The sequence below is a fragment of the Apteryx rowi genome, unplaced genomic scaffold (assembly GCF_003343035.1).
Source record: "Apteryx rowi isolate R43461 unplaced genomic scaffold, aptRow1 scaffold_615, whole genome shotgun sequence".
NCBI classification, from domain to species: Eukaryota; Metazoa; Chordata; class Aves; order Apterygiformes; family Apterygidae; genus Apteryx; species Apteryx rowi.
Genome location: NW_020450889.1, coordinates 14,996 through 29,124, shown reverse-complemented (window position 1 = coordinate 29,124; position 14,129 = coordinate 14,996). Strand labels below are relative to the sequence as shown.

The following is a 14,129-nucleotide window of genomic DNA, read 5'->3' as shown; positions in this document are numbered from 1 at the left end:
TTTAGTTTGCTGTACCAAACTTACAATGCAAACACAGAAGACCCCAAATGACTAAACTCCTAAGTGCTTCAGTGCCATCTAGTGGTCAAAAGCAGAAAAACACCAAAGCATAAGACAAGTTTTATTCTTTTATAAAGAGAATGACCCCTAACATGCTTTGCACCTCCTGGAAAACTTTGTTTTTCCAGACCAGCTAAAGGATTAGTAATTTTGACCATTTACTCTTCAGATTCTGTAAATACCGTGGGACTTGCCCTCTTTTCCCCTTGCTTCTAGGAAGAGGACCTCTCCCCACTTACAAGGTCAATTACAATATCAGAAGCAACAGCAAAATTTTTGCTTGCTGAATAAAGGAAAAAAAGAGGCTCTGGTTCCACTGAGTAATATAAGTATCATCATTTATTGGGTTGAGGAAGAAAAGAGAAAGTTTACCTCCATCAAGTGCCTGGCAGTTTGTAAGGGAAGAGAAATATTCCCTCAAAAAATAAAGCCCAGGTGCATATATGTGGAAGAGTAAAAGCAAGAGCTCAAGGCCAGCAACATGCAAAGAACCTTCTCCTCCTAAACACCTACTTGTCTTTATTATTCTCCATGTTCTCCTTTTGATTTGCTGCAAAGAAGCTGTTGCAACATCTTCTTAAAAAAGAATGGGCGTTTTGACTACCCTGCTTTACAACTTCAGTAAAGGGCAACTCCAACTGCACTGCAAAAACCTTGCTGTTCAACTGGACCTTGTTATGGCCCCAGAATACTTACAAAAAATCTTCTCCGTGTCTGATCTAAAGTCACTTACTTTACATGCCCCTGAAAACCACTATCATCCTCACTTTGGGTAATAAATAACTTAGTGTTGCTAAACATTAGCAGTGCATTATCTGATTTAAATATTGGGGGGGGGCAGTTTATGAGGCATCTACCAGTTGGTAGTGCCTGCAAGTTACCTTATAAGTTCCAGTTGAGCAAGTTCTTGATTTGCTTGAAATATTGGCTTTTTTGTAAAAAGTTCACCCAGGATGCAGCTGTAAAACAGTTTTGCACAATTCCATCATTATGGCTTCAATACAGATTGACAGAAACATCTAAGATTTATTTTCGGCTTGTTGTTATGCTTGCTACACTTCTGTATCAAATTCTTACCCACAGCTCCAGACATCAATAGCTGGCGTGTATCTTTCTTCTCCAAGCAGAAGTTCAGGAGGCCGATACCATAATGTAATAACTTTGTTGGTATACGGTCGGCTGTTGGGGGAAGGGGAAAAAAAAAAAAAGAGGACTATCATTTTACTATGATCTCAATGTTGAAAGATATTTTGAGGGCTTTATGTCTGCAGAGCTGTTTAAGAACATTACAATCTTCCAATCCCTTTTCCTAATTTGAGTCCTGCAATTGTACAAAAACAAAACACAACTGCATGCCCAAGACGGTTCAAAAGACAGCCTGAAACAGACCTCAAAGATGTAAATAATCACAGAGTCATCTTAATGCTCTGTGAATCCTGTATGTTGATTATTATTTTAATAGTAATACTACTTATTTGTTACACTGCTAATCAATTCAACAGAAGGACCTGACTGGATAAAGCCAGTAATTTCTGGGCAGCTACTGATTACTAGAATAATGAACACAGGATCTCTACAGGCATATAAAAAAGGAGAAAAAAAGTCACTCTCCTCTTGTAAGTAGGAACAAAAGAGACAGAGCCCATCTCTTGGATTACATTCTTCAACAACCTTGATTTCAAAGACTGAACACTTCCAATATCTTCCTATATTTCAACATCTTTAAGCCTCTAACTGGAAGTTCTGTAGATCTGAATAATCCTTTCAATCCTGACACTGAGGCAGAGATTCCCCTGTCTTAGGCAAAACTCTCATAGGCCAAGAAACACCATCAACAGTTCAGGATGGAAGCCATAAAACAGACACTAGTTTATCTCCTCTTTCCAAACAGGATGTCTTAGAAGTGATCCAAAAACTCTTTCAGTTTTAATAATTCACTCTTATCAGTACAAAGTAAGTCCAAAAAGAAAGCAAAGTAACATGAAATGTGGTATTTGAATAAACTTAGCATAAAAGCCTAACAAGCTCTTACAATGTACTTGGTGTTATCATTTCCAAAAAAGCACCCAAGTCTTTTTCCAGGAAGAAACTCCCCAATTCATTTTTGAAAACATAGTATGCTTTTGGAAACAATCCCATCATTTATCATATTTCTCGCTGAAGCATGCATTCCTCTACGAAATGTTTACATGGTATGGACTTTCTCTACAGGTATACCAATTGTATATATACTGGTTTGCAGTGCATTTTGTTTGAACAGATGTTTTCTTACACAATCTGCCATATCTCTTACTCCAAACATATTAAATCCAAGGAATAATATTTAAAGGAGCACAACTATAACCAGTTGGAACTTACTTCAAATTAAAACTTTATTTCTTCCCCATTATGCTTGTACTAAATTCTGTATCCTTTTGAACAATATGTAGCTCTAAACAACAGTGAAACAAACGTAAAATATATAAACAGCAGCTATTACACAGTTGGAGTACGTTAAATTGCGTCTGTTACTGCAGGTCAGAAGCTATTCAAAAGGAAATTGAATGACAAAACAATTGTCAAAATCTGAGAAATGAGAGTCCAATTATCATCCCAAGTTCAACAAGCAATTATATTAGCCAGCATAAGCACATTTTAATCTTTGTTTCATTGATGTATAAATGCGGTAATAGTATTGCCATTTTTATATAGTAAGATCTGTCATTTACACTATAAAGACACTGAACTTTAAATCTTTCAACTTTTAATGAACACTTACTTTTACAATCAAAACTGAAATAAATAAATAAGAAATTAAGAACAGCCACAGTAAACCAAAGCAAAAAATTAATGTCAGTTTGGTGCACATTAAAATAGTGAGGTAGGATGGCATCCATCCATTTTACTACAAATACCTCCATAGAGAAACTGCATTGCCCACCAGCTGCTTAAGATGATCTTATCCTGCTACTATACTCAACAGTTTCCATAACTGTACTTAAGCACATGTTCCTGAAAGAACAGCACAGAAGATGATGAGACAATGCCATCACCACCACCACCAAGCTCAAAGTTCTGTGAGAAGACAATATACTCATAAAACCAACGTTAGGGGTATCATTTTCCAAATCAGGCCTGCAGAAATCAAAGTTCTAATATTCTCTGTATGCAACTGCTTGATGTAAATATACAGCCTGAACTTTGAAAATCCAGTTCTATATATTACCACTTACACCAGTGTCAAATACAAGACATAACAATAAACATTTAAGAAGTTCTTAATCATATCAACCATGCACCTGTTTCTTAATTACAAATATACTAAGGCCAATAACAACAGAAGCACAAGTCACAAGAAGTTTCAGATTTTTTTTTAATTTAAACTCATATCTGTTTCCAGGATATTCAACATGACTGACTGTCTAAAGAAGGAAACCAATTTCTTCAAATTTAAGGTTAAATCTTACACAAAATCAATGCCTTTTTAAAAGAAATTGTACACTGATTCTTGTCAATATTAATTCCAGAAGCATAAGAATTTCACTTTCCTCTTCCTAAATAAACCTTTCCCAGGTATAACAACAAAAAGAATATATTTTAGGTTTACAGGACCAGAAACTAATATTAAGCATAAACCTATATCCTGATGCAGCCTACTCAGAACTGCAACCCCTCATTTCCAATCTATTCATGTCTCTTTTCTAAAATTATTTATCCAGAACACGTGGAAAGGCAATATATTTACACAAAGAGAAATCTGTGTCTTTATGCAGTACAAGACATACACACTTCTTTCGTTCTCCTAAGTGATCATTTATGTTGCAGTATCATAACATCTCCTCTAAAAAAAAAAAAAAAAAGTCCTCTTCTCTGGCCCTCATAATACTCAGAATTATGTAAGAAATCAAGCTTCTAAATGCTTTTTCACATTATGGTATCATCTTACCTTTCTTCTGAGTTGTACAGCCGAGCAAGCCCAAAATCTGCAAGCTTAATCTGCCCTCTGGTGGAAAAAGCAAAGAATTATTCAGTGGTTAATCCTGTTTGACTTCCTCCCCAAAACGAGGTTAAGTTTCAGATTTTCAGACAGCGGCAACTGAACGCTAATTCACATCAACGAGGAGGAAATATCTTACAATCTACGCGTCTTTTCAAATAACAAACATGCTAACTGACTTCATATCAAAGAAAGGTAAGCAAAATAAAAAATATTCAAATGGCAAGTATATCACAGGATGTTAATCAAAATTCTGGGTGTATACTGTAAAGCATTCAAATCAGTAACATCGCAGTAAAAATCTGAGGGAGAAACCCGCTATTTTCTCATGCCTAGTAGTTAAAATAATGGCAGCATAAGCACGAGTACAACAGATGACAATCAGCAGTCAYGCTTCCTTGTCAGAAGTTGTCAATGGCCTATTTTGCTCTTGAAAAATTTGTAAATTTGGCCTTTAAACCAGGGTGACTGACCAGATAATGACTTCTATTTTGGCGACTGTGGCCAACTTGTGAATGACACTGCCCCCAGGCCCTTCTTTAGTTTTCCTATAGGTGAGGAGGGGAAGAATGGAAGAAACCCCCAGAGCTCTTGCCTGGCCTTCTCCATGGCTGAAAGGCACTGCACAAAACACACATACCACTAACCAACCACATGCCCCCACCATCCATAAAGTTTGGATGTTTTATACAGAAAGGTATCTGCACACTTCTAACAGATGAAATTAGTGTGGAAGTGGGTTTTTTTGTTGTTGTTGTTTTGTTTTTTTAAAGTTCTGAGCTTTTAAAAGTCCTGCCACTTTCAAATAACACAAGTTCAGGTTYGTTCATCAAATTAGGGTAAGACTTGCTGATGTGTGCAAGAATTACTATTTTGTGATATCAAAACATACAGATTAGAATTTCCATTGCATTTTCCCCTCAGATATGTGCTTGGAATTGCTATTACATTTCATGGAGATTTCCCAGAGCAAAAAATGTATCCCTCAAGTTTATATGCTTGTTCCTCAGATATTGTATTTCTGGATTACCAATGAATTTCTGACCAAAGATATTTAAGTTGCATAGCTAAAAACAAGACAATCCATGTGTGTGGCTTCAGGCTGTAACTGGTAATGGGATTTAAGAAGCATTGGTTTAAAATCATTTAGACCAACTTTTTCTTCCTCCAGTGGAAACCTCTAAGGATGCTCAGAAAGTATCCTGGGGGAAAGCACTGTGTATCCTGGAGTGGGGAGAGCATGGTACAACAGAAAGTACCGCCTCTACTGTAATGAGCTCTTCTCCACCATCAAGTTATAGCTCAGCTCCTGAGCTCCCAAAGGCGCACAGCGTCAGCATCAACACTGGAGATTAGGACATAAGCAAAAAAATAAATGGGTAGAGCATGGGCAAGGTGAGAGATGCGGAGATGTGTACACCTGTGTAAGGGTCAGTGTCTCAGAATCCTGGAAGACTACAGTGGGATCCAGAACTGAATACAGTCTAACATTAGATCACGGTAAAAAAACAGAAGGAAGAAAGGAAAAATTGAACTAGGTCAAAACCGGGGACAAAAATGGGTCCTGCTAAGTGAGACCAATGATCCAGCTTGCCCAGTATTCAGTTTCCAACAGTGGCAGGCAGAGATTAATAAGGAGAACACATGAACCTGCCCACTTTAAGGCTCATTTTCCTTGTGCTTGACCACTACCCACAATCTTTGGATTAGGAGTGCTAGAGCATGTATCCCTATCTATTCCCTTTAGTATCTTAATGATGCCTTTCACAAACTTGTCCCGTCCCTTTTTGAATCTCCTGACACTGTCTGCCTTGACAGACTCCTGTGGCAACAAATCCCAGAAGCTACCTGTTCTGTTAGGGTACTCTTGGCTGTTTTAAATCTATCTCTTACTAGTCTCTACAACTGCTCCCTGATTTTAGAATTGCTGGATTCGGTGAATAACAGTTCTGCATTAAAGCTATCCACAGTCTTCATGATTTTGCAGGCCCCAATCATACCTCCTCTCCAAAATGAGGAAGAGTCCCTACTTTTTTCTTGTGTCTCCTTCTATCCCCTTAGCTGTCCTTCTCTGTATTGCTCTAGTTCTACTTCGTCTACTTTGAAATACAGGGATCAGAACTGCACACAAAATTCAAGATATGGACACAAAACTTTACACAGTAGCAAAATTTTGTCTGTCTTGTTCTCAATACCCTTCCTGATGGTGAACAGCAGTTTGGGGGGGGGGGGGTTCTGTTGTCATTACACACTGAACAAAAGCGTGTTTACCAATTTGGTTTGTAATCACAACTAGTTAAAAAAGTAAGAAATATTCTTAGCCCCATTTGATTGTTGGCTCTCATTGCAAGCCAAAATTAATAGAATTTAGTTTGAACGTGTCTGGTCAAATACTCTTTTAAAGCATTATGCAGACTGATGGCGACCTCAGAATTACGTTGCAAAGAACCAGCCTATCGACACTTCATTTTGAAATGAGATAGCAAAAAGAACACACATGAAACACTTATTTCCTAAAATTCTGTTTTAATATATTTGTACTTTTTTTTTTTTTTTTACCCATAGTGTAACCTAATGGATTTAAGTTTTAATCCTGCTATTCCAACACAGATGAAGTTTAACAAATAATTGCAGGATCCAATGTCAAGCTGTAAAATCAGATTAATATTTTACAATTGGTTTTAAAGAAACTAGGCAATCAAAAAAAAGGGGGGTTGCCAGTGATCTAAAGCAGCAGGTGAACTCTGATGATTAAATGAAAGATTTAAGATATTCTTAACATACAAATTTTTACATACATGAAGTAATATTCATACCTATTATTTAGTAGAATATTTGAACATTTGATATCTCTGTGCAAAAAGTTCTTCTTATGGCAGTAGGCCAAGCCCTCCATCAGCTGTCTCATAAATGATTTTATATGATTTTCATTAAAATGAACCAAACCAGATTCCAGCAGTCCCATCAAGTCGTGGTCCATATATTCAAATACCAGATAAAATGCACCTAAGAAGAGAAGCGATAATGGAAAGAGAGAGAAAGAAAGAGACTGGTTAAATGCAGTCCAAAATGCTGCTGCTCTCTACTTTTGAAAGCAGGAAGTATTTTTCACACATATCTATTTACATTTTTGCAGTATTTATAGCTACATCCCATTTTCAATAACAATAGTGAAATATAGTGTTATAAAATATTTTCCTAATATTTTTTCCATGTAAACAATTATCCTAGTTGCCAAATATTTGAGCAAACAAATAAAATTCCACTGCACAGTGCTTTAATCTAGGTAGACGTACTCTCCATGTGGCTCTCCATCAAAATACCATTTTATTTAGGGAAAATTTAGCTGGATTAGTATTCCCTACCTAGAGTTTGTGGAGAAATCTAGAAACAAAATATATACAGCACTAGTTCATCTGTCATCATTTTTTTGATTTTAAGCTTCCACTGCGAAATTGGGTCAGAAATAAGTCTGCCCTTCTCAGACTAGATGCACCTATAAGACAAGACAAAATGAGAAAGCAGAGCTAACCTACTAGACAGCAGCAACAGCTTTGCAAAGACAAGTCCATGTGCCAAACTGCCACATACCTATATTAAGCGGAACAGAATCTGGTCTTATCTTGTATCAGTGCATGTTATTCCACAAACAAACCAACTGAAACCAAGACTCTGATATAAGTAAGGGTACTTAAAGAGGAAAAGTGCTGAGTACTTTAGAAACAGCAATAACTAATCTCGAACAGAAACACCTCCCCCCCAGCATAATCCACTTTTTAGTGCTTAATTCTTCCCCTTCTTCTTAAACTATGAGGCAAGGAAGCCAGTGCAGACCCTGCCGAGCACTTGCTGCACTGCAGAAACCACATCCCGGGGGTCTGTCTACCTTCCATTTTCAAAAGCCTTCCCAAAAAAGATTTCAAAGGCATCCTTCTACAAAATATAAACAGCTTCTGCCCAACAAGAACTCCTTATAGGCTCTAGTTCTTCCCTCATAACAGTTTCAATTCAGAAGCTGGTGAAAGTCTTGGAGCAACAACTGGCAGTCAGCCTGCCAAAACGTACACATACATGGCCAAATCCTACCGCGCTAACTTGACTTTTACCTAGTAGCTGAAAAGTGAATAGAGTGTCAAATCATCAAGCTTAAACTGTGTCCTCTAGTATTTAAGCAAATAAAGAAAATTACTCATACAGTAACTATTAAACTTAAGACAATCAATCAGCCAACAGCAACTAAACTACAAGCCACCGCATAAAACACCTGGGGTTTGTGGTTTTTAATGCAGCTCCTTTTTTCCCTGCTGTATGTTACATGGACCAAGCAAAATAACCATTGGTGTGCACGGAGAAGATGGAGCAGCATTTAAATTGACCAGGTATAACCCAATCCTACTGCTTCCAGAAAAGAAAAGAAGGAAGTGTTAAGAGCTGTAGAGAACCAGAAGTCTGCCGTGCTGTAATATTTGCATAATGGGGTTGCACAAGTTCAGGATGGTAAAAGCACAAAGGTTTGGAAACAAGATGACTAGCTACCTGGTGTTCAGGTTATTTCACTGTCACCTGCCAAAGGATGAACCAAAGCTTTTAAAATCCCTTCAAACACAACACCTGATCTAAATGCTACAGTGCCAGATTACTCTAGATGCCCCTTTTTGTGGGCAGCTCAACAAACTGAATACCAGTGACCTTGAGATCCTCTTCCTCTGGAATACAAGTGAAATTCAACTATCACGCCAGCAGGCTACACTCTGGGTGCACACAGCGAGGAGAAAGGCTGGGAAGGGTCAGTGGGATTTCGGACCTGTTTAGTTAGAACAGCTGAACCCAGACTTCTCTTTTATATGAAAAGCAAGCTCCATGCCTTGAGCAATTTCCTGCTCAGGGGWTTTTCCACCACTGCTCGTAACCAACCACCACAATTGGTACCCTCATACAAGAGGGAAAGTTGACAGCAATGGAGACAATTCATAAATAAAACAAAGTAATACCCAGCTGACGACATCCAATTATTTATATTCTCTGCCACTCTCATTACAAAACATACACTAGAGCAACAAGTATAAATGCCAAATGCTCCTTCCATATCAGAGCAAAGGCAAACACACAGTTCCGTCATACTTGTGCATTACTGCCCACATATTATACAACGTTGGAGGTGAAGGCTTTTTTTTTTTTTTTAAACAAATTGTCAAAGCTGAGTCTTCTTCCTTGGTTATGAGGAACTATTAAAACCAGCCTATTAGCCTTGACAGTCTAGCCATCACAAATTTGATTTTTACTACTACTTAAGCTATATTTCGAAGTAAACATAGCTGCAAAAAAGGTATTAAGCAAACTGAAGTGAAAGCTGTTAGTTTATTTTTGGATGCGTGAATGAGGCCATCTTCTGATGGAAGTTTGCAGTTTCAGTTAACGTAAGTTATATTATTCCATCTGATCATTTCAAATCGCCATTAGCTTTCATTAGATCAGGGGATTTGACCCTTCCTAATATGGAAGGAAACTATAGATACTCAGGAAGAAGAAAACAGAAGATTTCACAAACTACGCACAGGCAGAAGCCTGCTTATTAAAGCACAGTTCTGAGTTCAGGTTTACCTTGAACTCATCGCCCTTTAGTTTAATCTAAACAAATGCCACACAAACATTCATTTCTTAGAAAGGAAAAAGACAACAGACAAAAAGAATCGTTCTTCCCTTTATGAGGCCAAGATGCTCAATAACTTGGAGATTATGTTTTAAAATGACCCATTGTTCCATGTTAGCTTTCCCCAATATCCCCATTTCTCAAAGGGGTGTCATAGAAACACTGAAAGCAGTGTTACCACAAAATGCATGCAATTCAAATGAACTCAGAATTACTTATTGACTTTTATCTTACTCATCTTACTGCTGTTATGTTAAAGACCTGCACTGCTTGATTAATAAGTACCTGTGGGGAGGGAGGCAGCCTAGAGTCCATTTCCATATGCTGCAAGAGAGCACTGATAGGGGGGTTATGTCTTTGCCCAATTTTCTTTGCTAATACCACGTAGCTCATCTCCGTTCCTTCATCTACTGAGATAATAAGATTCCTCAATGTCACTGCATGTTGATGGAGCAGCAGCTGGAGCAGATGAACAGCAGTAATATTGCCTAGTTTTGAATACGGGATAAGAGATAGCAGCTGAATCTATTAGGGAGGTACACAATAAATAAAGGAGACTCACGTGGTTGGAAACAATTCTAGCCTTACCCCTTTTGTTTGCATTTAGAAAAATTCATCCTTTGGACCAATTTGGGAGTCTATAAGGGTCAAAAAGTGAGATACTGGTTTAGAATAATTAAAGGATAAGCACATTCCCTTCTCCAGCTCACACATTTCCAGTCATGGAACTCTAACACTAGTGAAGTAACCGAAACACCAAATGAGGTGGGTATAATGCTGTAAAGCTACGCATACAAAATGGGTAAGTCCACAAAACATGGTACAGATGTTCTGCAATATTCAAAGGATCTTCCAAGGGGCTGAAAAACCCAACAAAACATACTTTGCATTTCTGTGATGCAGACAGGTTCTGGGGTTTTTTGTACTGTCATCAAATCAAATCATTTGTTCGCAAAGCAAGATACAAGTGCTTGGGGTTGGAGGGTAGGAGAGGATCCAAGAGCTTAAATAGATGACAGTTTAATCAATGCTTTCCAAATGTAACTTCATAAAGAAATTGCTTTTGTTTTCTCAAAATATCTGATTAAACACAGATTAGAGCAACTGGCTGACCAGAAAGGCCATACTATCTGCAAACCTTAATTTGATCTTTGCATATATGCATTACAGTATCTTGAAATATAAAAGAGCTTAAAAAAAAAACAAGGATCCTTGCCTCATTCAGTGCACCGTATGTACAGCGCTGAGTTGATGAACAGCTGCTCACTGTTTGGCTCTATCCTCACCATTCAGAATGGGGCCCTATGCCTTATTTATTGCTATCTTTTAAAATCCTGTTCCAGCGATACAAGTGTCAATTTCCCCTTATTTTTTAAATAATGTTTTCCACTGTAATATACGTTTCAAGCAATTTGTCTTTGCAATGTTAAGCATGACATTATTATAACTATCTTACAGAAGAATGGTTACAGCAACGAAAGACAATGTTCAGATCCTCCAAGAATTTTTTAAGTTCAATCTGAGATGCTTAGTGTCTGATTTTTCAGATTATTTCACTATTTTAAACTTCATACATTAATGCAAGTCTTACAAACATCAAGTGCAGCAAGGGGCTCAGAACCTTGGCAAACTGAAACGCAGCTTTAAGTCATACATCCTGAAAACCTATGATTATGATTAACAAGCATCTCAGCAGCATCAGGCAAGTGACTTCTCCAGCATTAAAAAAGTAGTATTTAGTAGAGACAAGGAAGAAAATCTAGGCCCCCAAATTAGTATGCAGGTATCTTATCTACCTTTTGCTGGAATCTCCTGCCTCACTCATTAAACGCTTTCTAGCTCTACACTAAATCACCTTCCTTATTCCCGCAATAAATTAAGATATGCCCACCAAATGAAGCAAAGTCCAGCAGAAAAAACCCTATTTGCTCAGACTGGAGTGCGTTATAAACAAACGCATAAAGAGGCAGGTGAAAGACCAGCCACTGGGTTCTGGCATTTCCAATAATTAAGCATTTGACTTTGTAACCTTAACATCCATAACATATTCATGGCTACAATGTGTTTTTATTATTAAAAACAATCAAACAAACAACTTTGAGCCACCAGCCCAACAGCTGTACTGGAACATCTAGAACCACAGCATTGAAAGGTTCCTCTCTACTACACAAAAAACACTAAAGCAGATGGCACTATGGCAGCGGGTTTCACAAGTCTTTGATGTCTGCTGGGATTTCACTCCAGGCTCAAAGCAGTAGAAATTTTCCTACAGGCTACGGTAGGAAATGAGACCCCATATTCTTGGTGTGTTTTAGCCCCTTTCCTGTCCTGGCTTCTTCCTGGTTTCTGCTTCCTCATACCAATCCCCTTCTCCATTCCAGAAAAAACAAAAAACACATCCACCACACTCCATGTGTTAGTACCTGTTTTCCTCCTGCACAGCATCTATCCATCTCTCTCCACCCCTCTCTGCAGACCCCCAATTTCAATGCTAATGCAGTCACCCCAATTCCTCTTATGGGGTTCTTTAGATTTTCATTTTGCTAGCGAGTCTCCTCAGTTTCTTCTATGCAAAATGTAGATAATTTCTTTTGCTTGACTGATTAGAATTAATTGAATATTTACTCTTCCACATCCTTATCTTTTCTCTTCCAGGACTCATGACATACTGTCTTCCATGATGCAGTTTTTAAACATAGAATGCTAACAAACTCATAGCTTTAAAATTTAAAAAGAGACTGTCCAGCAACTCCTTAAGGTTACTGTGCTTTGGGGAAAACAGCTATTTTCTTTCTATTCAACTCTTACAAACCTATTTTCCAACTCGAGAAACATCAAGACAAGACTTGGCCTCTGAATTAATCGGCTAAAGACCAAAGAAAGCAACAGTGACATAATAATTTTTCCTTCTAGCTATCATAAGACAGAACAAATCTTTTTGTTTAAGCCAAACTTAGTCCCCAATAAAAGAAGAACTTTTCCTTTCTTTACATTTTCACTCAACATTAAAATTTTCCTTGATGACAGTGTTACTGCCTCATGGCAAGTTCAGTTGCATTCTCCTCTTGAAACAAATCCAATCCAAACTCCAGGCACATGGATACTCGTGTTCTGAAATAGGTGTACCAGCCTAAGGGCATACTGAAACCCTCAAAATAAATACTGTCCTTGTTCCACAAAATATTACTGAGAAATTGGGGGGGGGACGGGACGGGACGGGACTTAAAGCTGAGGAAAAGCAAGACAACAAATCAGAAATCTTTGTTCAATAGACATGGATTTTTCCCTCTTACTGTCCTAACATGGATCAAGTTGAACAGTCACACAGCTAGGCCTGCACTCATTCCAAATCAGAGTCCTGTAAAACACACAGAAAAGGTCAAGCACCACACAAGCAGTCACACTATTCCTGACAATTYAGCTATAGTGAGAAGACTGTTTAGGCAAGAAGAGTCTACCAACTGTTTTAGGAACAGCAAGGCAAGCTGTATATCTATCAGAGCTTTCTGAAATTCAGTACAGTCTGGTTCTGTAAGTGCTTGTTATAACAGAGACCAAGTGCTAACAGGCTGCTTTGCAGGCAATGGGATCAGAGAAGAGGGGACAGTGACAACTAGGAGTGGAGATTGCTTGAGCTGGAAGAGAAAGCAGCATGAAAACAGAGGACTGTGCACATCTAAAGACTACTACGCCAGCAAACCTACAGAAATACAGTGGCAAATCCTTAAATTTAGCAATAAAGAAGATGCAAAATCCTGCATTCACCACAAGATGCCCTCCACCTTACAAGAGAACCACCACACCAAAATGCGGAGCCTCAAGCTAAGCACAATCCATCATCTAAAGAAAAAGCAGCACTTGCTTTCCTGCCCAAGGACAGAGGTCCACAAGAGGGACCATCCTTTCTTCCAGAGCTCTCTCTCCTTATGCATTRCATTACCAAGAGAGAGCTTCCACAGATGGGTTAGCACTCACCTAATTTCAAAGAAAAAAAAATCACAAACAAGAAAATAAAATGAAAAACATTTGATTATCTACCCAGATTCATACTTCCGCTGTTCTGCCATTCATTCCAACTGTAAGTGACATAGGAAATAAAAATGCTGATTTTTTTTTTCCTCCCCTTGAATGACTCCAAGCAGTGTGGATTCACTAAATTCTGCATTTCCTAGTAGACTTCCCAGGAAACCTGGACAAAGCCAGCTGCAGTAGGAATAGAGAAGGAACCCCGGAGTGAAGCACTCTCTGACAACAGCATTATTGCTGCCACAGACTCCTTCCAAACCACAAATTTTCAGACAGACTAAGAACGCCTTGATGGCTGTGAGAAAGTAACTAGCTAGTTGTACAACTATGTGCCACAGAGTCAGTCCTCATGACAAGTGTACTACTGTACTGTCAGAATAGAGACCGACTTCATGCCTAAAGGGTTTTCTTTATTCT

General features: G+C 38.2%; 1 protein-coding gene across 1 annotated transcript in view; it reads right to left on the bottom strand.

Annotated features, from left to right (window-relative positions):
• The window catches only part of CDK13 (cyclin dependent kinase 13), a gene marked incomplete at its 5' end in the record, with an annotated part of 43,078 nt that overhangs the window by 15,134 nt on the left and 13,815 nt on the right, over nt 1-14,129 (bottom strand). The window contains 4 exons of the mRNA XM_026083764.1: nt 942-1,019; nt 1,138-1,239; nt 3,986-4,042; nt 6,853-7,042. Of these exons, the coding sequence (XP_025939549.1) occupies nt 942-1,019; nt 1,138-1,239; nt 3,986-4,042; nt 6,853-7,042 (427 nt within the window). The remainder of the gene's footprint in view (nt 1-941; nt 1,020-1,137; nt 1,240-3,985; nt 4,043-6,852; nt 7,043-14,129) is intronic.